At 54.4% G+C, this 26693-nt stretch overlaps 8 protein-coding genes across 8 annotated transcripts; 4 read left to right on the top strand and 4 right to left on the bottom strand.

The window, feature by feature from the left end:
• Positions 1-1277: 1277 nt before the first annotated feature.
• On the bottom strand, positions 1278-1698 carry INS49_000340 (uncharacterized protein; the record flags this gene model as incomplete). Its single annotated transcript, XM_043161178.1, has 2 exons — positions 1278-1347; positions 1610-1698. 2 exons carry the CDS (start codon positions 1696-1698, stop codon positions 1278-1280), a joined length of 159 nt encoding a protein of 52 aa, XP_043029684.1.
• A 1465-nt stretch (positions 1699-3163) lies between these two features.
• On the bottom strand, positions 3164-4349 carry INS49_000339 (uncharacterized protein; the record flags this gene model as incomplete). Its single annotated transcript, XM_043161177.1, has 2 exons — positions 3164-4104; positions 4316-4349. The coding sequence occupies 2 exons, from the start codon at positions 4347-4349 to the stop codon at positions 3164-3166; spliced, it is 975 nt and encodes a 324-aa protein (XP_043029683.1).
• A 2365-nt stretch (positions 4350-6714) lies between these two features.
• On the bottom strand, positions 6715-8151 carry INS49_000338 (uncharacterized protein; the record flags this gene model as incomplete). Its single annotated transcript, XM_043161176.1, has 1 exon — positions 6715-8151. One exon carries the CDS (start codon positions 8149-8151, stop codon positions 6715-6717), a length of 1437 nt encoding a protein of 478 aa, XP_043029682.1.
• Positions 8152-15364: 7213 nt separating this feature from the next.
• INS49_000337 (uncharacterized protein) lies at positions 15365-18999 on the top strand (the record flags this gene model as incomplete). The annotated part of the gene is made up of 4 exons (XM_043161175.1): positions 15365-15568; positions 15644-15843; positions 15965-16636; positions 16692-18999. The coding sequence occupies 4 exons, from the start codon at positions 15365-15367 to the stop codon at positions 18997-18999; spliced, it is 3384 nt and encodes a 1127-aa protein (XP_043029681.1).
• A 1042-nt stretch (positions 19000-20041) lies between these two features.
• INS49_000336 (uncharacterized protein) lies at positions 20042-20852 on the top strand (the record flags this gene model as incomplete). The annotated part of the gene is made up of 2 exons (XM_043161174.1): positions 20042-20151; positions 20234-20852. The coding sequence occupies 2 exons, from the start codon at positions 20042-20044 to the stop codon at positions 20850-20852; spliced, it is 729 nt and encodes a 242-aa protein (XP_043029680.1).
• Positions 20853-21089: 237 nt separating this feature from the next.
• INS49_000335 (uncharacterized protein) lies at positions 21090-22016 on the bottom strand (the record flags this gene model as incomplete). Its single annotated transcript, XM_043161173.1, has 4 exons — positions 21090-21118; positions 21174-21291; positions 21343-21608; positions 21692-22016. 4 exons carry the CDS (start codon positions 22014-22016, stop codon positions 21090-21092), a joined length of 738 nt encoding a protein of 245 aa, XP_043029679.1.
• Positions 22017-22846: 830 nt separating this feature from the next.
• Positions 22847-23861, top strand: INS49_000334 (uncharacterized protein; the record flags this gene model as incomplete). Its single annotated transcript, XM_043161172.1, has 2 exons — positions 22847-22944; positions 23006-23861. The coding sequence occupies 2 exons, from the start codon at positions 22847-22849 to the stop codon at positions 23859-23861; spliced, it is 954 nt and encodes a 317-aa protein (XP_043029678.1).
• Positions 23862-25501: 1640 nt separating this feature from the next.
• INS49_000333 (uncharacterized protein) lies at positions 25502-26236 on the top strand (the record flags this gene model as incomplete). Its single annotated transcript, XM_043161171.1, has 1 exon — positions 25502-26236. The coding sequence occupies one exon, from the start codon at positions 25502-25504 to the stop codon at positions 26234-26236; it is 735 nt and encodes a 244-aa protein (XP_043029677.1).
• Between the last annotated feature and the right edge of the window lie 457 nt (positions 26237-26693).

The following is a 26693-nucleotide window of genomic DNA, read 5'->3' as shown; positions in this document are numbered from 1 at the left end:
TTTTTGCGCTTTGATCTCCTGGAATGGAGATTCCGGGCTGGAATTTCAACGGTTTCAATGCCAGTGAACTGTTCCGATGCTGTGTGTATGGACAATCCTGTTCTGAGTCGATTTTGTTGTAGTTGGATACGTAGTATTGTGATGAGTGCAAAAGAGTTTGCAAGCGAGCTAAGATCGGGAGCTGCCCTATGCGGATATTTAAATCACTCATTTTGGTCAATTTGAGGCCTGTTCATGTGGCAAAGGCCCCGGGGCACTTTGAAATAGTACTTGATGATAGCTTCGACCTTGAACGGATGGTGGCACTGGCACGAACCGGCACGGCTTAGCGCTTAGAATCATGGCGCGACAGAAAGGCATTGTACGGAATAGTGATTTGTCGAAGGTTAATAGTGGTTTCTTTCTAATCCCCCAGACATATAAAATGTATGTGGTGCCATCATACACGGGCATGGTAGGGAGCTATAATGTGTGGACGCAAGGTTTTCGAGCACACTTGCCTGTGAAGGCCAGACTTCCAAATGAGGTTTGCTCAAGACGTACATAAGATAGAGATAAATGAATACAATTACAATGCAGTTTATCAGCCCCGGAGTTTATCTGATATTCTGGTTCTCCTTAATGTTTGTCTCGGAGTTGCAGTGGGAAGTATTTAATTACCAGGCTCTCCTTCTGCATACTCTCGTGCTGCTACGAGAACAACAAGAAACTGCGGCGCGGTTGTCCCGGAGTCCAGGGGGCATTCGGCATCCTTCATAGTGGTGCACTCAATGCCCGGCCATATATCACAACGGGCCGGGAATGGCTGAGGCCGCTATCATCTGGCAAGAAAATGAGATCACAGTAAATCATGTTTATTACAGCGGTCGCTATCTAGATATAATGCACAAAAGCCATTCCAAGTCCCAGCCGGAAAGCATCCTTCAGTATGGCCACCCCAGTAGAATGCTCAAACAACCACGGTAACAACTAATATACAAAGGTAACCCTATCCACAAACAAATGGGGAAGTAAACAAATGAGAGATGGAAAGGTGGTCGGGTCTTGGTTTCAGACTGTTCAAAGGAACAGACTTACTTATCCAGAACACCGCGAAAAGGTGCCCAACCATGCGTTCTGGGCCGCAATCAGCACTCACTAAGTGGCGGGGCCTCCACCGAACTCACTCAAGAGAAGCTTCTCAGGCCTTCAAGTGCACGTGCTCACGTGCTGCTGTGCTGTGTGCTGTATGTAAGGTAACTCGCTAAAGATAGAAGAAAAATTTGCTTACCGGATCATCAAAGGTTGCCGTCGATGGCGGCGGCGACGGCGCGCACGCGGGCCTCGCGGGCGCGGGGGGCGGGGTCCCTGCAAATTTCAATGATCAGCCATGCCTGACACAAAGCCGGATTCAGAGAGGCGTTGTGACAGAGAACTTCCTAGAACATATGGAAGTGTTGGCTCTGGGAAATGGTTGGAGGGGATGTCGTGCAAGATGGATGTTGATGATGATGTTTGGTGGATGGGGTGACGTCTAATGTTGACAGGATGTCTCCTGAGTTGTGGCTGGGCCAGGAATTGTGACTTGGCAGTGCCGGATGATAAGGAATCAAGGGCCTTGAGAACTCACATCTGCTGCTGTTGTATTGCTGCTGTTGTTGTTGTTGTTGGTAGAAGAGGAAAGACGGACGAGAAACGAGTTGAGGATAAATACTCCATCTCGAAGACCGGAGGTTCCTTCCTAGGTATCCTAGATTAAAGATGAGATAGATGGGAAATGACTACCCTTGGGTATAAAGTTTAAAGCACGGGAAAGTGTTTTCGGGACTTGATGAGACAAGTAGAAAGAACGACTTGCGAATAAGCAGATATGAAAGAGTTGATGTAGGAGCTACCATCTGTGAAGGGAAGCGTGAAGTGTCAATTATTTGGATGCCCACGAACACGGGAATATTGACAGAAGGCTGACCCGTGGCCATCTTCGATAGGACTTTTGCTATCACTGCCATGAATGACATTCTCTAGATGTGATTCACATTGGCCACATTGGTAACACAGAATACATAGAGTACAGGTATAGACAGTCAGCTATTCTTTCGCTTATGGGTATATTGAAGATATGGTCCCCTCGATCTAGCCTAAAGGATGAGTCAAAACGTATATCATGGCCATCAACATCCAAGCAATCGACGCGTAGGTATTTGGAATGCTCAAGTCAATCAAGTGGTCGCATGTAAAGCCCGGCCATGCATTGCAGAGATGGCGCCATGTCATGCTTTGGTTTCCTCAAGAGGAGTTCCAGCCACAACCTCGGAACAAGACGTACAACGACGTGTCACGCATCCAATAACTTAGGAGCCACGGTGGACATGATTATCGTTAATTTCTACCCCTATATCGGTCCCGTAGTAATTTTATTATCCGCATTTCAAGCCTCTTAATATATTTTTACAGCCCTTTGAATGTGACCCCGGTGTGGCAAGGCAAACCAAGTTAGAGACGAGAGATCATATGGACAGCTAGCTACCGCTATTGGCTGGACGGGTGTTGCAAGGCGGATATAGCATGAAAGTGCCCAGCTCACGACTGCGGCACTGCCCCCTCAGCTGAGGGCTACAGTACGTACGACTGCCTAATCACTGTCCGGCAGTTGGGAAGGGTACCGCGAGGCTCGCCGACCAGGTACCGGTTAGGACCTACGAGGCTGCCAGTGCGGCACGGCTGACAAACCAATCACAAAAGCGGCAGCGCCGACCGCATCACAGGTATTACACTCTAGAACACGGCCCAAAGCTTTTCTGGCGGCGAGTAATCAAATGCTCATGATTCATTTAGGATCGAGGCCGTCGTGAGTGCAAGTCAACGTCGATTCTGCTTTTCTGCGCTCATAGCAGCGTATATACAATCATCATGAGCGCAACAGCGGAACTCAAAGCAAACCGGAAGCAGGACTTGACCGTCACAAAGATCAGTGAAAGGCAACAGAAAGCAAAACTCCAAAGCCGGAGGCACCCATTTTCCGCCCGTTTCCGCTGTCGGGCCCGCAGAACCTTCCAACCCCGACCTAAGAAGGAATGAAGAAACCTCACCTACTGGTGCTCGTTCATAGTGGCCACTTCGAGGCCCATACCATACCACAACGCTGCCCGATCATTTAAACTCCAGTCGCACACCGGCGGGTCACTCAGTCAGCATTTCCCTGACTCCTCGTTTTGCGCGCCGTGCGGCCTACAGGCGGAGGCGCAGCCTCCTTCTTGCCTTTCTTGCTAGCCTTCCGAGTCGGGCCGTTTTCCTTCTTGGCGCCGCCTTCAGCCTTCTCCTTGACCTCCTCGACAACTTCCTTGGCCTTCTCAACGACCTTGCCAACCACACCCTGCTTCTGCTTCTTCTCGGCGGGTTCCCCGGCCGCGGTGGCCCCATTGGTGCCAGTCGCCTCAACCTTGCGTTTCTCGCCGGTCTCTGCGGTGGTGGTGCTGGCCTCAATGTTGGAGTCAGGGTCAGTCGTGGCTGCGGGAGCTGGCGCCGTTTTCTGTGGGGCAGCTGGCGCCGCTGATGAGGCTGCAGGAATCGCAGGAGCTGGAGCTGCGGCGGCACTGTCCTTCATCTCGACATCCTTGTCGACATCCTTCTCGTTGGCACCATTCAGCTCGGCGGGCTTGGGAGCTGCAGTAGCATCCTTGACACCGTCGTCGTTGGTTGCCTCGGCCGGCTTTGGCTCGGAGGCACCAAGTGCTCCAGTCATAACGGGCGTCTGGGCGGGAGCAGTCGACTCAGAAGCGCTTTCTCCTGGGACTGCCGCAGAAGAGGCCGGGTTCTCCACAGCAGGGGCGGGAGCTGCGGTATCGGCCTTTTTCTCCTCTGGGACCACAGGCTCGAACTTGGCCCCGGCTGTGGTTCCATTGACGCCGTTGCTGTTGCTTGCCGGGGCGTCGGTCTTGCCACTGGCCTCAGTGGCAGGAGCATCTCCCTGCTTGGTGGTTTCAGGAGCTAAGGGGAGAGGGACCGCGCCGGCGACAGAGGTAGAGGTGGCTTCGGCCGGCTTGTCAGCTGGGGCCTCGGCGAGCGGGTTCTTAGGCAGCGCATTGTCGGCAGCGGGCGCGGTGCCTGGAACGGCATTCGGCTGAGCTGCGCATGTGTAGCAGAGATGTTAGCGGCGGCGCGACATGGAGGCTGGGATTGGATTGCGCAAATGGTGAAAAGCAGACCGGAAAAAGCGGGATCAGGGTCATTCAATGCTCGCTGGAGCTGGGCTGGGCCGGCGACGGCGCAGAGGGAGCGCAATTGACGGGCAATTCGACGACGGCATTGCAACAAGGCTGGGGTGGGCTACACGCACCTGCGCTGCTAACGGGAGCTGAGCTGTCGGCCATTGCGATCGATATGACGTAATGATGGAACGGGTGGATGACAGGGCGGGAGGCGTGTCTTGGGTCGCAATCGATGCGCTGCAAGTAATGCACGGTATCAATGGGGCAGATGGGCTGAGATGGTAGTTGATGAGGTTGATGAGGCTGTCAATGGGGCTGGATGGCGGTGCGAGGTTGTTGTGAGGAGTGCTGTGCGTCGTTTGGGGGAGAGGTTTGGGAAAGAGCGAGGTTGAAGGCTTGAAGGCCGCAGCTTGCTTGCTCACCTAATCGTCCAGGAAGCTGTGGCATGGGTGGGCATGGCATGGCATGACAAGCGGCAGGCGGGCAAGCATCATTTGCTCTGCAACCCTCTCCCAACACTTGCCCTCACTTTGCACCGAAGTCATACAGTACAGTATCCAATCTGCTACCAGGCAGGTTAATGAGTACAGTAGACGGGGCGCACATGTACGTGGTCTCTGCGTACTCCGTAGCACTTGTCCACACAGTATGGCGCTGCCCGTGTTGCCCAGTACACAGTACCGCACCCGGTGGCTGAACGAATCACGAGCTCGCATCCCGTCTCGCCATACTCCAAGCTCCTCACCCCCGCGGGCCATCGAGACGGAGGATGGGACCAAAACGTAAAGGTGGGTGCGGGCCAGGGCCGTGGGTGAACCCTTAAACCCTGCACCGGGACTCTACTTGGAGTCTAGAAAGTCTGCTACCTACACACAGGAGTGGCAGGGCACTGACTTCGGCCTTTTCTCTCCAAGCTTGTCATGTCAGAAGATGGCCTTGTCCTCATCCGTCGACCGTGACTACCTCACGCCTGCACTGTACGACGCCTCCACCTCGCCCCGCATGTTGCACAGTCCGAACCAAGGCACGCTGCCCAGCACGGGCCCTGGATCCAGATTCCAGGGGTAGTGACATGATCTGGGCAAGTGCATGTCTTGTCGCCGTTTCAGGAGCTGGAGTCTGTCAGTGATGGGGGCATCAGACCTGCAGACACGGCTCCTACTTGTAGAACATACGTAGCACGTAGTACACTAGTACGTAGACCCTGGCCTTGGAGCAGCTGTGCGCACGCGGCAATCTGCCTGTGCCGATTCGTGCCGGGGTTTGGAACTTCGTGAAGAGGCATTGGCCAATGAAGCTTGATGTGGGGTGAGTGCCCAGCCTGCCATGCGAGCAAAGAAAAGTGCGACCCCTATCGAGGCAAGCGGCTGACCTACACATTACGACAACAACATGCCGCATGGTGACGCAAGACCAGAGACTGGAGCGGATGCTGGACAAGAAGCTGTTGCCATCAGAAGCTGGGCCAAAAGATGGGAGCTGGGGGCTTTTCCTCCAGCAGCACGCATCGTCAGCCAGTTGACCTCCCAACTTCGTGACCGGCTATCCGGCACTCGCCACTCCGTACCGAAGCTGCGCGGTGACAGGGCTACTGACTTGTCGGCTGCTTCAACAAAAGCCAGCCATGCCTGCCCGCCCGCCGACCACTGCACACCCTTTCGCCGTGGAGACACGGCAGCAGCCACTACTACCGACACATGTATCCCATGCGAAAGAGACTCGATGCCATGCCTCGTCCGCCCGCAGGCCCAGCCTCCTAAAGCTTGACCAAGGCGCGATCAGGGTCCTTTCTCCTCGACCAAGCACTTCCGGAGTCTTGACATATGGTTCCAAATGCTTGGGGGGCAAATCTTTGCTCCAACGAGCGCGAGCATTATTCTTCTACATTCCCAGCCTCGTTCGCCCACTAGGTCTCGGCACCGGCTAACAAGGTCACGGGCAGCTATTGTCTGGGGTGATTATCTAAGTCACCAGGACGCCTTTATTGGCCGCCCCCAGGTTTGTCGCCCGCTCTCGGCGTTGAGCGAACATGACAAGAGACTAGTCACTTCTTGGCTCGGCCTCCGCCTGCGACCTCACTGCGCCTCTGGTTCGATCGGGGCAACGCAAACGGCATCTTTGCTCCAGCACCGAGGATCCTCAATGCAATTCCTGCACCCAGACCAGCCAGAATGGCTTCCATCGGCGTCTGTCCTCGGAAAGCAGGAGCAGCCAAGCCTTCCGCCCAGACTCCCGCCCCGGTGCCGCCCAGCACCGCCCAGGTGTTTGGACTGCCAGGAGGCTTGGTATGATGCCATTGGACCCAATAAAGGACTCCAACTGTCAAGGGGTTCTGCAATAAGAGGGTTGTATTCGGTTTCTGGTTGTGGTTCAGTCTAAGTTTGTGCCGAAGGGCCGAGGGGCCGAGGACTACCTATCAATGCCCATAAGGGGTCTGTGCGGTGCTCCTTCCTCACAATCTGCCCCCTCCAAAAAATAGCGGCGCCCTCGCAGCTAATGAACAATTCCGAGAGGTGCGTCCGACAGATCAGTCATCCTGTGTTCCGTCTTCCGGGCAAAGTATTGGGCCTGGACTATCTCCGTCTTCCTCACAGTCTCCGTTTCCGTCCTCCGGAGCGTCGGGGTCATTTCGGGGTTCGTCCCGTGATCCGTCGTGTTCCTTGTAGTTGGCTGCTTTCGCATCTCCACCTGATCCGGAGTCGTCCGTGAAAAGTTCCAACTCGAGAGTGCATCCGTTGTTGAGTGATTTGATGATGACATCCATGACATCTCGGACGGCGAGGAAGGCGTCGGATCCGTCCGCAATCGTTTTGGTGAACAGGGTGTGGTGGCTGCCTTCCAGGGTGTCGATCTGTTTGTCCTTCTCAGTCAACTGGTCTTTCAAGCTGGTGACGTATGCGGTGCTGAGGTTAAGTCGCGTCTGGAGTGAGTTCCGCTGGGTGTCCAATTTGGTGTTTTCCGACTGTAATTTTGCGATTTGGGCTCGCTGTTCGTTGACTTTGGCGGCGAACTTGGCGTTTTCCGTCTTGTATCGCTCGTACTTTTGCTGTTTTGTCAAAGGCGGGGGCGCTGTCGATGGGGAACACGAACGGGTATCGGCGTGTTCCGTCGCGGGCAAGGAAGGTAGCACGGACTGACGGGTCGTCGCGTCGTCGGTGGGAGACATGGTGGGTTGCAGGGACATGTCAAACTTCGTCTTCTTCGGGTTGCGTTGCGGACTCGCCGTAGGCGTTGTGTCGGATTTTTTTCGATTGGTTTTCTTCAACGGACTGTATTCTCCGGTTCGGGACGACATGACAAAGACGTCGGAATCGCTGTCGGAGGAGCAATCACCAGGGGGAGGTGGTTTTTCGAGCAGGTTTTCTTCGATTTCGTCGCGCACGGATTCAGCGGCTCTGGCGTTTTCGTCGGAATCGCTTTCGCCTGAGGATCCTTCGGATTCGGATTGGGATTCGGCCTGAGAAGAAGAAGTGTCGTAATCCGCTGTGTCGAACAAGTGTCGCAAAGGATGTGGCAGAGTTGGGGCTTTTTTGGTTGGTTGGTTCGTCTTTGCGTTTGCGTAGAAAAGATATCGACCGAATTTTCCGTCAGCAATGTCCTGCAGTTCGTCGCAAATGTATGTCCACCACTCGTATTCCTTCTTCTTGTGCCTTTTGACGGATCGCGGGAGCTTTCTGTCGTGTTCCCACTCTCGCATCAAGTGGATGAGGGTAAGGAGATCCGTAGCCCTGTCGAGTTCGTCGATTTTGACCCTGTCGGAATCAAGAATCGTTTGTAGTGTAGTGTGCAAGTCTCTCGCGGTAGTCGTCGAGCCGACTTGGTCGTCCCAGCGCGTGATGTCGTCAATGTTTTTGATCCAGGGCTCCGGATTTTGAAAAAGATCCGCGGCTCGGCGCTTTGCTTTGAATTTGCGCCGTTTGAGTTCGTTTTCGGACAGCTTTCTGCTCTTATCTCCTTCCGCCATCGCCGTCGGCGACGGGCTCGGATTGCAAGGCCGTCTTGAGTGTGTCTTCCGTTGAACAAAAACGAATGGAAAAATAAAAGGGAGGAAGAAGTTTGTAGTTCCTGAGAGAGAACCAAAATTGTGCTTTAAGTAGTGCTGTGTTCATCCCATTTTTTCGTCCGAAGTTTTTAGGCAGATGTCGTTGTGAGTCACTGTGGCAGTCACTGGTGGCAGTCACTGGTGGTAGTTACTGTGTCAAGTTTGTAATGGACAGTCGTTTGCGGGCGAATTCGTCAAGCAGCGATTGTGCGTCGGGTCCCAGTTGCGGCAAGGTCATCCATTCTCGGAATTCAGGTCCCAGTCCGACGTATTCGACGAGATATTTTGTGTCCTTCGGTCCTGAGTGTCGTGGTCGATTATGCGCTTTGCGTGATCTTCGATTCGGATGGGTCCGATCCGAGGTATGTCTCGACCGAACGGATCCAGAGGGTACGGCTCGAGGTGGTCGACGGAAACGACATCATGCTTCAACTTCCATGCGCGCGGAAAGTCGAGTCGGTATGCAGAACGGCCGATCCTTTCCGTGACTCTGAAAGGGCCCGCATATTGTGGTCCGTATTTGCGGCCGACATCTTGTGGAATTCCGTATCCTTTGTGTAGTCGGAGTAACACCCGTGCTCCCGACTTCAAAGAATTGTGCGAGATGTCGTCTATCAAAGTGTGCTTTTACCGTCATCGCCGCAAGTGCCAGGGCGTCGTGTACGCGGATACGGCTTTGAGGAAGGTCTGGCAGTCGATGAGGCACTCGGTCCGCAATGATGTCCAGGACGTCGTTCGGGGTGAAGCCTTTGACGATTTCGTTCGGGGAAGTCCCGGTTGCTTGGGATTTGCTGTTGCAGTATTCGAATTGTATCCGTGGCAAAGTGTCCAACCATTTTCGCGGATCGTCAAGGCCGTGGATGAAGTGGCGGAGCGCGGATTCAATGGTCTGTACCGTCCTTTCTGACTGGCCGTCGGTTTGTGGATGGTACGCAGTTGTGTAAAGCAGCTTTGTTCCGGATAGTTTCCATATTGATGACCAGATGCTTGACAGGAATTTGGGGTCTCGGTCTGAGAGGATGACTTTTGGATAGCCCCAGTTACTTTGAAGCAAGTATCGTAGCAAAGAGGAGGCCCATTCCGTGGCTTTCCATGTTGATTTTCCGGGCACCAGCAACAGGTCCTTCGAGAATTTGCAGATTACCAAGAGGATACAGTCGTAGCCTTCTGTCGAGGGAAGTCCGAGGATAAAGTCCATCGTAATCCAGTAGCATGGACACGGTGGGCCGAGCAGCGGTTGCAAGCTCCCGTGGGCTTTATGTCTTCTAATGTCAAAGACTTGGCAATCAGGGCAGCGGCGGGTAAATTTGCGCAGCTCGGAATGCGGTCTTCCGATGCAGAAGGGCCGGAGGAATTCGCTGAGTCGGGCATAACCATGGTGGCTGCCTGCATGGGCGAGTTCCAAGATTTCGACTACACACGATCGAGGGATGCAAAGACGAGGAGTTCCGTCTTCGTTTGATGTTTTCCAGATGAGGCCGAAGCGGATTTCGAACGGAAGGACGGCTTTGTTCTCACGGAGAGCATCGTTTCGCCGTATCATGTCCAGAATTCTTGCCCATCGGGGGTCTGTTCGATAGCCATCTTGGAGGCGCTTGCGAAAGTCGGGAGACATTTCAACGTGCACATTTCCGTTTCGCAGATTTGGTTCCGAAGGTATCGGAGGGGCTACTGGGCGCATTTCCGAGAAAAACGACCAATGTTCGTCTCGATCATCCGGGAGAACATCCAGTCCACCATCTTCAGTTGGCGGCGACACGTTCGGTGACGGCATACGCGACAGTGCATCCGGCACGACATTCTCTCTTCCCGGTTTGTGCAGTAGATCGATTTCGAAGGCGCTGACATATTCAAGGGCACGGATCAATCTCTTGTTGTCTATCGAGGCTGCGGTGGAGTTGACAATGTCAGGTTGTTTGGAAAGGGCGAGGATTGCTGAGTGGTCTGTGCAAATCGTAGGACGGTGCTTAGTGACGTTGATCCAGTGTCGACATTTTTTGAGTACCCATACGTAGCCGAGAAGTTCCATTTCCGTAGCCCAGTACCGGCGTTCCGCGGAGGACAGAGTGCGGCTAAGGTACGCAATTGTTTCGACTGAAGTTCGCGGTGGGTATGTGACGACACGGCCGTCTTTCATGAGTTTCCTTGCGGCTGAGTCCGCCACGTGGTAGACTTGCACTCCGATTCCGGACGCGGATACATCGAAATCGATGAATAGACGCCTTTCCGAATTGAAGTGTACGACGGATGTGAACTTGGTTAGGTCTTGTTTCACGGTGTCGAAGGCAGCTTTCTCTGCGTCGCTGGGCAGGGCGAACATAATTCGTTTTGTCCAATTCTCTCGAGCTGTTTTGCCCTTTGGCTTTGTCGAGGCATTCAGTCGATGGAGATTCGTCTTTCGTTGTTCGAGAGGCTCGATCTTCATTGCGAAACGCGGGACGTTGTGTCTCATGTAGCCCGCAAGGCCGATGAAATGTTCCAAATCCTTCAATGAGCGGGGAAATTCCAAGGCTTTGACAGCCTTCAAGCGTTCTTCGGTCGTGGAGAGGCCGAAAGAGTCGACATAACGGCCGAGCACGACAGCTGTCGGTGCTGCGAAATAGGATTTTTTTTTTGGGCCCATTGAAATGTTCTTCTGTCGCAGTCGGTTGAAAACCAGACGAACATCGTCAATATGGTCTTGCAAGGAGCCGTCCGTGGCAATGACTATGTCGTCGGTATATGCTTCAGCGGGTGTGTCTTCGAGGAGCCGATCCATTTGTCGTTGTACATAGGCTGGGCTGCTGTGATATCCCATGATAGCGCAGTTGAATGTGAATTGTCCGCGAGCTGTTGTGATAGTGAACATCCATCGAGATTCGGGATGGATTCGCCACTGGTAGAAGAAAGCGGTGGCGTCGAGAACCGTGATGTGTTTTGCATTTGTGATCTTTGAGAGAATTTGGTCCTGGCTTTTCATGGGGTATGCGTCGGGGACCGACATGCGGTTCAGTCCTCGGACATCAATCACCATGCGACCTTTCCGGGTACCGTCTGGCATAGTTCGCCAAACAACGAATACGGGGAAAGAGAAGGGAACGGATTGAGTTGTCCGTTCGATTTTTTTTCGGCAGCTTGCAGTTTGTTTAAAGTTTTGTCAACGACCTCAGCGTCCTTCGAGGTCATGGGGTAGACTCTGCACTTTTTCGGAATCATGTCTTGCCAGTTTTGCCTAAGGCGAACCTTGAGCCATTCGTCTTGTGGAGCTTTGGCCCAACCTTTGTCTTCAAAGATGTCCGCATTTTCATCGAGGAAACTTGAGAGCTTGTCTCGGTCGACAGGGTTCAGGTTGGAAAATACATTAGTGCCTGTCGAGGTGTGCGTTTGGAAGTCGTCTGACGGCATCGTTTTCGGACGCTGGGAATTCGAGGATCCGTGAAAGGCTGCGAATGTGGCCTCGTCGTCTTTGTCGACGGCATGAATTTGGCATTGTGGGTCCAAAGAACACAGGTGTCCCACGAATGTTCTATTGGGTACGATGATAGGCTTGTCCGTTTCGTTCTCGACGACCACGTGAGCCAGATGGACATCCGTGAGGAGAGCGTAAGCGCCGAATCGGGTTGATGCAGGGGTAAACACCAAGTCTTGAACGTCGTCAGTGTGCAGGCGATGTTCAACGGGGAGATAAACAGCTGATCTAGGTGGTATAATAGTATGTTGCGCGGCGAGTACCCTGGCCTTCACCGGGCGGCCACGATTTCTCGTTTCCATGGGAATTCGGACACGGCAGGAGTCGATGTCGACGTATCCTTTCGAATTAACAATGTCGAAGCCCTCTGGTCCCATGGCGTCCATGCCGACGAGCATGTTGGCCTTCAGGTCTTCAACCACGGAGACTTCGCGAGTAAACGAAGCGACTGCTGCGGTCCCGCGGTCGATGTGTTTTCCCAGGAATTGCAATGGCATAAGTACATAGTCGTACGACTCGTGAATTTTCGTTCCGAGTCCGCGTAACTGTAGCGGAGATGCGCGTTTGCGAATTGGCAGGAGGGGATAATTTTGTTGTAACCATTGTCTATCTGCCATCGTTCGGTTGCAGCCGGTATCGCCGCAAACATCTGACGACAATCCGGACGGCAGTTGAATGAAAAGACGCAAATAAGTCCAAGAGCGAAAACCGAATCCTGTCCCAAGTTCCGAGTCGACCCTCACCGGCGACTGGATTATCTCCACGCCCCCTGTAGTATCCGATGGGACACCGGGGCCTTTCAGTTTTTTGCCGGCTGCTCCGGGGCATCTTTCGACGCGCCGTCCAAGCCTTGATCGTCTGGTGGGCTGGCAGTCTCCGCCTCAGCTGCGAAAGCCGTCGACGTCTGTCTCCGTCGGGGCCGAGGCTTTTTGAAATGGACGGAGTAGACATGATCCATCAGCGAATTGTTGCTATGAAAATGCTTGGTGCAATAGCGGCAGACGGATGGTGACGACGCTGATGTGCCGAAAAAGGCAACGTCTGGGTAGTCGTCATGGTCGTCGACGGGAAACGCTTCCTCGAAGGGATAGTCGAAAGCCTCAGCGGCTGCATCCATGGAGAACTCTTCGTCCGGGACTTCCTCAACCGAAGGTGGTTGATATGCGGGCGTATCGGGTTGCTCCACAAAGTCCGCAGACTCGCCATGATAGGCCTGATGGGGCTGATTTCGTTGATATGGTCCGACGGCGGATGGGGCTTGCGGGGCGGGCAGGCGACGGTTCTCTGGGACGAGCTGTTGTCGGCGATCTCCCGGCTGGCTGTTGTTGAGCGGGTTGTCGCTGCTCGTCCTGTTGTCGACGCCACGCGGCGTACTGGTCTGGTGGCAGCCAAGGTCGACTGTATCCAGCATTCCAGATCTGGCCTCGACCAGCCGATCGGACCGGCAGTTGAAACTGATTCTGGGTTTGGTTAGCCGTGTACGGTCGATTGTACTGCGGAAGAGCTTGGGGTAGCTGCGCCTGAAAGCGTTGCTGTGGTTGCCATCGCTGGGGCTGCGAAGGCGGATACCGTGGGGCGTAGGGGACGTTCGACCTGCCTCCGTAGGCGGGTGTGGGCTGACGAGGACGGACAACATTCCGAGCAGACGGATATCGTTGTCGGGCCAGGTCGAGAATCACACTCTCGCGGTTTCGGACGTCGTCCAAAAAGCTTTCCAATGTCGTCGCTTCGTTGGGTTTTCGGAGTTCAGACTTGATCTCGGGAGCGAGCGATTCGAACGCAGCAATCAGCTGTGCGGGAAGCTCCATGTTGCAAGCCTTCGCGTTCGCAATGACGGTTTGAAGGAACGAAGTAATGTCCCGTCCCTCTGCGACCTGGTAGAGAGACAAGTGATCCGTCTTGAGACCGGCCATGGCATCCGAGAAGGACTTGGCGAAACGCGATTTCAACTTGTCACAAATCGCTTGAACTGTCGCCGTCTCGAGCAGCTGGCGATCGTTGTCGGTCAAGACATGGGAGTGCCATTCGAGTGCATCCTCCAAGAGACACTGAGACCAAACTCGACGGACGTCGTCCGCGGAATGGACTCGTTCGATGTGCTTCAAACGCTCGATGAAATGGAAGACGTCGAAATACTTCGTGATCTTCCCGTCAGACCAAACGCCTGAACCGGCATGCTTGCGAGGGCAGAAATAGCCAACATCCGCTGGCCGGATGCCAGAACGTCCGTCGACGCCATTCTGCGCGGGCCCGGCTTGAACATGGACTTGAGGGACTGGTGCATTTGCGAACGCTGTGGCAATCAGATGTGCGAAGTCTTGGTTCTGCTGGTTACGGAGCTGTGCCATTGCCTGTGTGATGAGGTTGGCGGCGTCTTCAGCCGTGAGTGGTGCCATATCGTCGTCGTCAGATTCAGGGCCTTCCGATTCCGTTCTGTCGTTCCTCTTCGGACGCGAGGGAGAGCCGAGGTCTCGATTATATGTTGATGTGGGCGGCGTATTTCCGAGGGAAACTCTTGAGGATGATGGCAAACTTGGCAAACTCACTGTTCGGCGGTGCTCGAGTGTTCGAGGAGATTGCGTTCCGGTCGATGCATGTGATGAATCACCAGGAAGCGGCGTCCGGCTAACTGGGGAAGTGGCTTGGGGATCAGACGCTGGAGGGGATCCGAGCGGCAGGAGCGCCCGCCAGCGGGCGAGAAATGCGGGAAGGCTCTTCCGCTTTGTTGACCAATTCTGCGGCCAACAAGTCTCGCCTTGAGGAATCGGATCGTTTTCGTCGAAGGTAGGCTGCAAGAGACGGGCGTATTCGAGCTCGTCGTTCTGAATCTTCGTGATATACGGAGACCCGGATAGGCAGTGGAACCGTAAGAGCTGTCGAGCACGCAGTCGTCTGAGTTCAGCCGTGGAGTCTCGCGGAGCCATACGACTGAATAGTCTAGACGAATGAGTGTCGAGACGGTCGTGCGAGAGCGAAGCAAGCAGTTGGAAATCGATGGTAAATCTGCGGTGGTGCTCTCGTCGTCTCGTCGGACGAGGCTATGTCTGTGGTGGTCACCGGCTGGCGTTCGATTCCCGTAATCCGAGCCAAGTTGTCAAGGGGTTCTGCAATAAGAGGGTTGTATTCGGTTTCTGGTTGTGGTTCAGTCTAAGTTTGTGCCGAAGGGCCGAGGGGCCGAGGACTACCTATCAATGCCCATAAGGGGTCTGTGCGGTGCTCCTTCCTCACACCAACACTCTTGATAACGGGTCGTTGGGACACCCACATACTCACGCGAGCATCGTCGCGAAGCTAGATACCTGGTGGTTCCTCTTATGCTGCCTCGTGGTTCGTCGAGGTCGTAGGTTCTGCTCTTGGCTTCGCTCGGCGCCATGGCTAAGCCCTCGCCGTCATTGTCGGTCCATCGCCTGGTCTGCCCTGGCCATTACGTCTCCTTCTAGACTCATCGAAGCTTTCCAACGAGTGTTGACAAGTACTTAAGCAGCTACGTTCCCCTGTGGATCACATGCCAAAATGTTTTGGCTTGAGAAAGGACTTGACCAGTCAACATTGTGAAAAAAATATTCCCGTCTTTCACAGTTTCGAAAATCATCTGGTTAACAAACTTATCCAGAGTCCACTCGCTTATGATCGGAACTTCATCCACACTCGACATCTCAACATCCATGGTCATCAAGTGAACACATTATGGCCGGCCAGTTTGACCGACACCCGTTCCTCCTCGCTCCAAATGACGTGGCAGCCGCCCTGAAGACAGATGTCGACAAAGGCTTGAATTCGGCGCAAGTTGCGCAGCTACAGCAGGAATACCCTCGCAATGAGCTCGACATCGGGGGAGCAATCCCCTGGTACACGATTTTCATCAAACAGCTCTTCAATGCTATGATCTTGGTATGTTCCCATCCGGAGAAGTATTATCAAGTATTATCACTCTTGGCCCTTGGCTTACCACTTATAAACATCTAGGTCCTCTTCTTTGCAACGATTGTCAGTCTTGCTATCCAGGATTGGATTGAGGGTGGAGTTCTTGCTGTGGTCATCGTACTCAATGTCTCAATCGGCTTTTTACAAGAGTATAAGGCCGAGAAGAAGATGGATGCTCTCAGAGCTCTGTCTTCTCCTTCGGCAAGCGTTATTCGTGATGGAAAGGTTCAAGTTATCTCCAAGTATGTTTCCCATCTGCTACATCACCGCGCTGCCTCCCTTTCTCAGTATCTAACCTAATGATAAAACTCACCCTCTCCATACCATCCAAAGTACTTATTGACCCCTGCTAATTGCTCTCAGTCCTGAGGTAGTTCCTGGTGACATTGTCATTCTGAAAATGGGTGACACGGTACCTGCCGACCTGCGAATGTTCGAAACCATGAATCTCTCTTGCGATGAACAGAGCTTGACAGGCGAGGCCCTCCCTGTGGAGAAGTCGATAGAAAATGATATCACGGTTCCTGGCACCGAAAAGCTGGCCTCCGAAGAGGGTGAGGTTGGCATCGGTGATCGTGTGAACATTGCGTATGCCACCACTGTTGTCCGAAAGGGTCGTGGTCGGGGTATCGTGATTGCGACAGGAATGCAAACTGAGGTTGGCAAGATTGCTGCCTCAACCACTAAAAGGACAAGGAAGCCTGGAAGATCCATGAACTGGAAGAAGTACGGCAAGGCGGCTCCCCTCAAAGGAGGATTCAAGCGGGCTTACGATTTCTTCGGCAAATTCTTGGGCCTGACCGAGGGCACACCGCTCCAGATTCGACTGAGCAAGCTGGCTTATGTCCTGTTCTTCTGCGCACTGCTTTTGGCAGTCATTGTGTTTGCAGTCAACCGCTTCCGGATGACCAACGAGGTTATTATTTATGCCATCTCCACTGGAATTGCCATTATTCCGGAAAGTCTGGTTGCTGTGTTGACCATCACAATGGTCGTTGCGACGACTGTCATGCGCAAGGCTAACGTTGTCGTCCGGTATGTTTTGCGCCTCTCATCGATGTCGAATGGACTTTACTAACTTGCAGCACAGAGATCTATCTGCCTTAGAAGCGCTTGGAGGTGTGACCAACATCTGCTCCGATAAGACCGGAACTCTGACTCAGGGCGCCATGATAGTTCGGAAAGCTTGGTTGCCTTTCTCCAACGTCTACACTGTTCATGACTCTGAGGACCCCAGTGACCCAAGTATTGGGAGAGTTACTTATCGCAGCGTGCCTATCGACGCGCCTGAGGAGCCAAAGCAGGAGCGTGACTTCGATCAGGAGCGAAGCGCTCCAGCGCTTAAGTTTGACGTGCCACAGGAGAAGCTCGAGCAGAACGACAAAGACGAGTCGAAAGAGAAGGAGGCTGAAGCCAGCCCAGACCTGCACGCCTTCCTAATTGCGTCCTCTCTCTGCAACCTCGCGACAGTGCGATATGACGACCAGGAATCCAAGTGGCAGACAACAGGGGAGCCGACTGAAATCGCCCTGCAGGTTTTCTCTCATCGCTTTGAAATTCGGAAGAAGGAGCTCGAGGCCAATGGCTGGAAGCAAATCGCTGAATTCCCCTTCGACAGCAGCATCAAGCGAATGTCAGTGGTGTACAATGCACCCGACGGCAATCCTTACAACGTGCCATCCAAGGGCAGTATCATCTACACCAAGGGTGCCGTCGAGCGTGTTCTCGATCTTTGCTCGACCATTGGCACTGGTGACATCCAGGAGCCCTTGACAGATGAGATCAAGGACAAAGTTTTGACTCAGATGGACAACCTCGCTTCGCAAGGCCTACGTGTTCTAGCGGTTGCTACCAAGGAATGGGATGGTCGTTTCGCCTCAGTGTCTAGCCCAGCCGAGACTGAAAATGATGAAGCACTCCGAGGCCAGGTCGAGAACGGCTTGACTTTACTCGGTCTTGCCGGTATTTACGACCCGCCTCGACGAGAGACCACGCCTGCTATCGGGGAATGTGCCAGCGCAGGTATCAAGGTGCACATGCTTACTGGTGACCATCCCTCCACCGCCAGGGCCATCGCCAAAGAAGTCGGCATCATCCCGCGCAACCTGTCCATCCTGCCCGCGGGTACTGCGGACTCGATTGTTCTCAAGGCTACCGATTTCGACAAGCTGACCGATGCGGAGATCGACGCCCTGGAGGAGCTGCCATTGGTCATTGCTCGTTGCGCCCCGGACACCAAGACGCGCATGATTGAGGCCCTCCGAAGACGCAAGGCGTTCATGGCTATGACTGGTGATGGTGTCAATGACGCGCCGTCGCTTGCTAACGCAGACGTCGGTATCGCGATGGGAAGCGGCTCTGACGTCGCCAAGTCGGCAGCCAAGATCGTGCTAACGGATGACAAGTTCAACTCGATTGTCGCGGCCATCCGCGAGGGAAGGCGCATGTTTGACAACATCCAAAAGTTTATCCTGCACCTGCTCACATCCAACGTCGGCGAGGTCATCCTCCTGATCTGCGGCCTAGCGTTCCAGGATGCCAGCGGGTTGTCCGTGTTCCCCATTTCGCCGCTCGAGATCATCTGGATCAACATGATCACCTCGTCCTTCCCTGCCTTCGGGCTGGGTCGGGAGAAGGCCGCATCAGACGTTATGAGGAAGCCCCCCCACGCCAAGGGCATCTTCACGAGACAGATCATGGTTGACATGGCCGTGTACGGACTCCTTATGGGTGTCTGCACCCTTGCGACGTTCGTGATTGTCATCTACGGGGTCAACGGCGGCAACCTGGGCTCGGACTGCAACAGGACCTACTCCGACGCGTGCGTTCCTGTGTTCAAGGCCCGGGCCGCTGTCTTCGCGGAGCTGACGTGGCTGATCCTGCTGTCTGCGTGGGAGTTCAAGCACCTGCGGAGGTCCATGTTCGCGCTGAACCCGGAGCGCCACGGGCCCTTCCAGTTCTTCAAGGACGTCTACGCCAACCGGTTCCTCTTCTGGGCCGTGTCGATCGGCATGGTGTCCGTCTTCCTGACCGTCTACATCCCCGTGGTGAGCACCGACTTCTTCAAGCACGCGGCCATCACGTGGGAGTGGGGCCTCGTGGTTGGCTTCACGGCCGTCTTCATCGCGGGCATGGAGACGTGGAAGGCGATCAAGCGGGCCTTCCACCTCCTGGACGACCACGCCGTCGTGCAGGGCGCCTTCTCGCAGGGTAGCGTCGAGGGCAGGAGGCTCAGCACCGCGCTCAGCTTCTCCAGCCTCAAGGGCTGGGCGAGCTTCGGGAAGAGGCACAACACGGGCGAGGCCTCTAGCCACAGCCGTACGAGGACCAAGGAGAAGGTCGATGCCTCTCCCAACGGTCGGTCGGATTCCGGGGAGAAGATCTCGACGAATGTTTGAGGGGTGTGCATGGCATGCGCGTGCATCTCACGCGCCTGGTGTTGCATTTGGCGTCCGCGTGCGAATATCGTATCTGCTTTGCTTTGATGGGTTTTTTTTTTTACATTTTCCCTGCTTATTTGTGCTTTCTGGACTGCGAACAAAACGCAGGAGAGGGCTTGTGCCGAAAGTAATTTATACCCATTTTGTTGTGGGGTTGCTGAGATACTCATTCATGAGCTCAGGCTCGAACCTTGGCCTGGGAGCTAATCTTCCAAGTCGACTGGCAGACAGGTTGCAATAACAATTAACTATAAAATAGACAACAACGTATGAACTGATTTCCATGTGAGATGATCTTAAACAAATGCCCAGGTACAGGACAATGAATGGAAGCCTCGAGATGCATCAGCTGTGTTGTACCCAACGTTTGTCACCAACTGAGTGCCTCGCCCACAGCTGTACGACCCCAACACCATTAAAACTTGCCCAGTAAAATCCGCTGTAGGATGTTTGGCCATTGTATTACCTAGAATACCACACGCTCTCATGAAATACCCTTTGGCTAGCCTCCCATGGGATAATCTACTGATGGACAGTCCGCTGTGGGATAATCTGCTGTGGGATGATCCGGGTGTTGTACACATGGGGATCTCTTCCACCCCCTTCTCACTACTCATTGCCTAACACATCTTCAATTTTCTGCAATCTGTAATAGGCCATTAATAAAGCTGTCAAATTTGTGCTAGGTACCTAGGTGTTTCGTTTGCGTAAGATCACCGAAGTTCGATCAAAGGGGTGGACGACGACAGCAGATGCTTAGTCATCCGGTTTTCAGATGCAGCCAGCCAGGGGGTCGTTCACGCAGGCGCTAAGACGACCACCTGGGCAAGCTTCCAGAAAGGCCACGACCTCAGCCGTCGCATTCCATCTTCAACCCTTGCAACCTCACGACGCTCCTTTCTTTTGCCAATTAAGAGAGCGCATTGACTGATTTCTTCCTGATTCTGACATTCTCTAATTCTCTCCATCTTTCCCAATATCTCCTTCTAATTACCTCACCATGGCGAAGGGCGCGACCAAGAACGTCTACTCGGTGATCCTGCCCACCTTCAACGAGCGACAGAACCTCCCCATCATCACCTGGCTGCTGCAGCGAACGTTCTCGGAGAAGTGAGTGGCTGGCTCTCCTCCAGGTCGAGCGTGACAGGCGTGTGAATCACAAGCAAACCACAGCTGACATCTGCTTCTCCAGCAACCTCGACTGGGAACTCATCATCGTCGACGACGGGTCCCCCGACGGCACCCAAGACGTCGCCAACCAGCTCGTCAAGGCCTACTCCCCGCACGTCCAACTCAAGCCCCGGACGGGCAAGCTCGGCCTCGGTACGGCGTACGTGCACGGCCTGCAGTTCGCCAAGGGCAACTTCATCATCATCATGGACGCCGACTTCAGCCACCACCCCAAGTTCATCCCGCAGATGATCGCGCTGCAGAAGGCGCACGACTACGACATCGTCACGGGCACGCGCTACGCCAGCGGCGGCGGCGTCTACGGCTGGGACCTGAAGCGGAAGCTCACCAGCAAGGGGGCCAACATCTTTGCCGACACGGTGCTGCGGCCGGGCGTGAGCGACCTCACGGGCAGCTTCCGGCTGTACAAGCGGGCGGCGCTGGAGAAGCTGTTCGAGACAACCGACGTGCGCGGGTTCAGCATGCAGATGGCGCTGGCGGTGACGGCCAAGGCGATGGGCATGACGATCGGCGAGGTACCCATCACGTTTGTTGATCGGGTCTATGGAGATTCAAAGTTAGGCGCCTCGGAAATTGCAGAGTATGCGAAGGGTGTGATCTACTTGTGGGCGAAGGTATAAGATCGGAGTTTGATCGAGAAGTTGGACGGACCTTCCTCAGGACGCCTGTTGTTGTTTTGGAGGCTGGGTTTCTGCATCTGGAGTTGGGGCATCATATTCACCAGGATCATAATGAAAGGGTGCAACAAACAGTTCTGTGATCCAAATGCGCAAAAGGAGTCGTATTGGTTGCCATAATAAAGCGCTGGTTGATGTGCAAGTCGGGGTGCATTGCGGCCTACATATTGCGCCCTCCGGTTACCATGATAGTCTGCCCAGATACATAGCTAAACAACGGGCTGCAAACAGCAAGAACAGCGGATGCTGCCTCAGACGCCGTACCAGGCCTTCTCAAGGGGATATCCAGGTGCTGGTCCTTGGTGGCCTGCTGTGCCTTGGGAATCCCCAGCGCGATCTTCTCACCATTTGGCCCTGTTATAAAGGCACCCTGCTCTTTCGCCTGGGTTAATCGTGTTAAAATGTGACCGAAAGCCACCGTGTTAGACCGCACGCCAAAAGCAGGGCCCCATTCCTTCGCGATCGTCTTGGTGAGGCCAGTCACGCCAGCCTTGGCTACGGCGTAGTTCGCCTGTCCCGCGTTGCCGTGGATGCCCGATGTGCTCGAGATGTTGACCACGCACCGGGGCTCCCCGTCCTTGACGCGGAAGTATGGCGCCGCGGCGCGGACCAGCTGGAAGGGGGCCTTGGTGTGAAGGTCCATAATTGTGTCCCACTGCTTGTCCGTCATCTTGTGGATGACGCCGTCGTATGTGTATCCTGGGGCCAGTCAGTCGAAAGAGGTTACTAAAACGCCGGCCTGTGAAGCATAGTAGCGGGCGATGGGGATTATGGACACATACCTGCATTGTTGACTATGATATGGATCTTCCCGGAGCCAAATTCTGCAGCCTTCTCCACGAGTGTCTGGATATACTTGGAATCCAGCATATCGCCAGGGACAGCGAGTGCCCTCCCGCCTGCGGAGTTGATGCTCTCAGCGACCGATGCTGCCTTCTCGGCGTCGATGTCTGAGACGACGACCAGGGCGCCCTCGTTGGCAAACAGGCGGGCTGCTTCGGCGCCAATGCCCTGTCCGCTGCCTGTTATGATGGCAACTTGACCAGCCAGCATCCCATTGGGGAAGTTGAGATGGGCTGCGATCTGGGAGATACGGGAGGCGGCCATCTTGATGTTGAGGGGCGAACAAATGAGCAAATAAACAGTGCCAAGGTCGACGATACGGAATAGAGCATAGGGAGTTTGTCCTCCAAATTCTATCGTGACCAGAATTCTGGAACAAGGTGAAAGAATCATCGCGAAGGGCCCTGAAGGTTGTCTGCTAATATCCCTACCATAAACACGACTTGCCGAGGCATGTTCCCCGCATCACCATCCATCCCATCATCGAAGCTCCAAGGGACCGGAGTGAGCCTGGGTTCCCTTGCAGACCGACTGTGTAAGTGCCTTGAAAGCCCGAGGCACGCATCTCATCAAGCCTATTAGAGAGCACCCAGAATGAGTTCGACGTCAAGCCTCAAGTCGAGCAAGTGAAGCATCCTCATGTCCTTGGAATGTGAGATTTTGAATCCTGCATATGGCATGATATGCCCGACGGTTTCGCTGAATACAGTTACCTCACGCAATATGGTGTCTCCTGCTTGGACCTATGGACATTTTGAGAATATGCAGCCCAAGTAAGCATTGAAGACAGTGGCTTTTTAGGAGACCTTGATATGTTGGCTTGGGTTAATTTTTAGGCATTGTAGACCTAAACTGCAGGTACTCTACCATCCCCTCCATGCCCAACTTGTTGCAGATGCTTGAATTAGGCGAAGCGACAGGGACTGATTGGCCGAACCTGCCTGGCTACGCTATGACTCCAGGGCCCTTTCCTCCACCCCACCACTACATCCCCTTTCCCCGTTTCTCCAACTTCCTCACCAACGACTGCTCAAATCGGCCTGTTTGCATGCATCCAAAGTCACAACAATTTGCCAGCTAGGCGACCATTCACCATGCCTGCAAGGGGCCCGTCAGGACCATGGCAACGCCTCAAACCGGCCGATCTGGATCCCTTGGAGAGCATGGGCTTACCGTCCAAGGGGGAGACCAGGTACGCGCCCAAGCTCATCCTGACGTGCAGTCCTGTCATGCGCTGTCGCTGACCAGACCAGACTGCTCGATCATAAGAACCAGGAGCGCTACTACACAAAGATTGTCGAGCGGTATCTCAGCTTCTGCTCCGATGCCACCGACCGTGATGCGCTCCTGCAGAAGTTCGGCTCGCTTTCCATTGGCAAGGAAAGGGGTGGATCGTCTGGTACCGATGCTTCAGTAGCTTCCGGCTCAACCGCCTCAACAGCTTCTACGGCAATCACGGCATCCACGGCATCTGTGGCGCCCCCTTTCCCTGCTCCAACACTTTCGCAGACCGGCACCAATGACCTGTCTGCCGTCTTAATGGCTCTGCGGAAACTGCGTGAAGGAATTGTAGCCTCCAAGCGCATTGACGATTTCGCAACACAGGCCTACTTGTTCAACGTGCGCACCGCCATCCTGGTCAAGCATTCCGAGAGCTATCATCCCGCAATTCTGTACCTCCTGCGCACCATCCACCCAAAGCACCCGCTCACCAGCTTCGAGCTCCGCGAGGTCACTGGATACCTTGTGCTCGACGCTGCGTGCCGGCGAGGCGACTTGGCCGAAGCCTTTGCCTTGCGCAACCGCTTCAAGCTGCATGACGCCAAGGTTGATGCCATCCTACACGCGTTGGCTCGCGACGACTTCATTGCCTTTGGCAGGGTCAAGAGGACCGTCGACGGTCACCAGGCCAAATTCCTCGAGTTCTGCGAGGACGGTCTGAGACGGCATACGCTCAAATGCTTCGGGCGGGCATACCTGTCAGTTGACGTCCCCTACCTCGAAAAGGCCACTGGGGCGACATTTCTGGAGCTCGTCGAAAGAGATGGCGTTGGTTGGCATTCGGACGGCTCCAAGGTCGTCATTCGCAGTATCAAGGGACGTTCCTGATGGACACCTGGCCTAGATATGGATGGGTTGCTCGCGACCACGGGGTCGGCAATGGTGAGTGCATTTTTATATTGGACGACTGGGACTGGACGCATCGGGCCTGCTCTGTAGATATGTGCATACATGCTAATTCAACGTGAAGTCCACTTCCATGTTGAGCAGAAGACTTGAGCCAGTTGGCTTCGTCCCCTCCACTGATAAGAAATCCCTCACAGCCCACTACTAAACATCCCTCGTTGGATGCCTCGTTGCCCGCATTCTGGCTAATTCCGACATATGCGGCCACAACCACAACTCATCAAAATTGTTGCCACTCGGTCAAAGGCACATGAGGCGTGTGATCGCCAGTTAGACACACCGCTGAAATCAGTGTAGTGACGATCCGGTTCCTGCCGGCCTGCTGCTTGTCCAGCCGTAACGTTGTCAACTACACTCCATCACCAACTCACGGCACAATCACCGTCCCAATTCGTCGCTTAGTCGGACGTGCTGGTTATCCGGTGCCAGTCCATGTGACCGCATCTGCGGCGCGATGTCAAGCCTGCTGACTCTGTGCCGCATACTGCAATGTGCAGAGGAGAGCAAATCCCACTCTTGGGGCGAAGGATGTGATATCCGCGGTGGAAAGGAATGCGTTCCTGACAGATGCACGCAGGGTCCAGTCCAAAAATGTCCGCAACATCACGCCATTTCGATCACATGCACACCTAAGCAGATGGTCCCTTGGCAACAAAGACTACGAGTCTTGATCATGTCTTTGTGGCTCGTTGGTGTAACTCCTGCGAGAATGCTCTATCGAAGGTTGCATCAGCTCCCACCCTCTTTCTGGCAGCTCGGAAGTCCACACAGGCCCAGCGACCTGGGACGGAGCTGTGCCATTGGCCAGTAGGCATTAAGGTACGGATAAAGTTGAGGCTAAGGTCCCCGAAATCTGGAGATGACGAGCTAGTCTCCGTCCACTAACGCCCTGCAACCTTGCGAGCTCAGAAGAGCAAGAAGTGACCACCTGCCAGGAGGTCTGGACTACAGCTGGGAGAAACCGGCTCCTTGTCCCTTATTGAGTATCCTTGGCAAATATTCAAGGCCAGTTCTATCGTGTTCTGGCCGGCCGAATGCTGCAAGTGCTTATCACAATAGCCGCCACAAGGAACACGATCCGACTTCACCAAAAAAGCGCGAATCTTCGCAGCGTGTCATCGTCTCAGTTCGCACGAAGGCTAGGTGTCGTTCGACTTCATGGCTTGAGCAATATACAGCCCATTGCTACCACCTGCCGCTCTGGAGTTGCGTGTTCTCGCTCAAGTGGGTGCGGCGCTGGTTCGAGTGAGCCCGTGACGGATAAACCTAGTCCGGATATATGTTCAGTTGATGGCTGCCTACTGCAAGATTCATTTATTTATATTGCTTTCCCTTGTTCACCACTTGCAACTATCGCGTGCACCAATTTGGCGCCGGCTGAAGGAAGGTCGAGACCCCCAAGGACTGGTGCTCCCAAGGAGCGATGAACCTGAGGATGCCCGACATGGGGTGCGACCACTCACGACTATATAAGGACCAAGGCCAAACCAGTCATCCCACGATGCCGCCTCCAGCTGCGCAGTTTCGTGCGACAATCCAGTCAGTTGGCGATATTGCTGACCATGCTTGGTCGCCGCCTAGCCTACGTCCTTGCAGGACTCGGAGCGCCAACGTGGGCAGCTCCAGTCCTGTCAAGGGCCGACACCAGCCCACAATCAGTCCCTCATGGCTGCATTCCTGAAGTCTGGGAGCAAGCACACTTTTGCATCATTGCTCCTCCTACCACCACCATCGGCCCGTCCAACAAAGCTCGAGACTCGGCAAACGAATGGTTGGAGGTGAGGACTGCCGACACCCCTACCCCAGTGCTGGACATCAAGGGCACTCCAACCAACGGCGACTGCATACCAATCGTCTGGAACGGTGTATTCATCTGCCTTGCTCCGCCAACAACGACCATCGGACCCTCAACCAAGCGCAGTGAGCCCGAGGCACTGGCTGAGAGAGACACCCCAACCCCAACCACTTCGGACCCAACCCCAACGGACGGCAAGACTTGCGCTATCTGGCAAGGTGTTATCATCTGCTGGCAGCCTCCAACGACTACAATCGGGCCTTCTACTAAGCGACATGAGGTCGACGCGGCTGAGGTGGAGAAGAAGGACCTCACTGGAGACAAGCACGGCGGTGGCTGGGGTGGAGGAGGCCTGATTCCCGACACGCCCGTCCCCGGCGGGCCACTCGTTCCGGGGCCTTATGTCCCCGGTGGGCCGCTCATCCCAGGCCCCTATGTGCCTGGGCACCCAGTGACCCCAGACCCAACGTATCCTGGAGGAGAGGTCACACCGTCCACCTAGATGGTTGAGGCATGTCGAGATGGGATGCGGTTGGCAAGTGTCAGTCGGGGTGCCCCAAGTGAAGGATGCTGGCCATGATCGACTTGAGTCAGCCCGACGGTGGTATGGAAGATGGGAAAAGTGTGGCCAGGGGGGACAGTGACGATGTTCGAGTCGACTTCCCCCAAGTGAAATGTCTTTGATTTCTTTTTGGTCCTTTGATGTTTTTTTTTTTTTTTTTGTTTTGATGTCTGATAGTCCTTTAGTGATATTCTCTGCTTTTTCATCAACAAGGCTTGATTGACACAATGTCTCTGTTCTCTTCCAGAGTGACGATGCTCGACCTCCATGGCATACTATGGGTCTTCCGACACCACGCCTATCCCCAGACCCAATGCCGACCCCGTATCACTTTAAAATCTTAATCTGCAATGGGTAATTTCACTGGGGTGGATTTATCATTATATCACCCCCGGCG

The sequence above is a fragment of the Diaporthe citri genome (assembly GCF_014595645.1).
Source record: "Diaporthe citri strain NFHF-8-4 chromosome Unknown scaffold_1, whole genome shotgun sequence".
Classification (NCBI taxonomy): Eukaryota; Fungi; Ascomycota; class Sordariomycetes; order Diaporthales; family Diaporthaceae; genus Diaporthe; species Diaporthe citri.
This window is presented reverse-complemented; position numbering and strand designations above follow the sequence as displayed.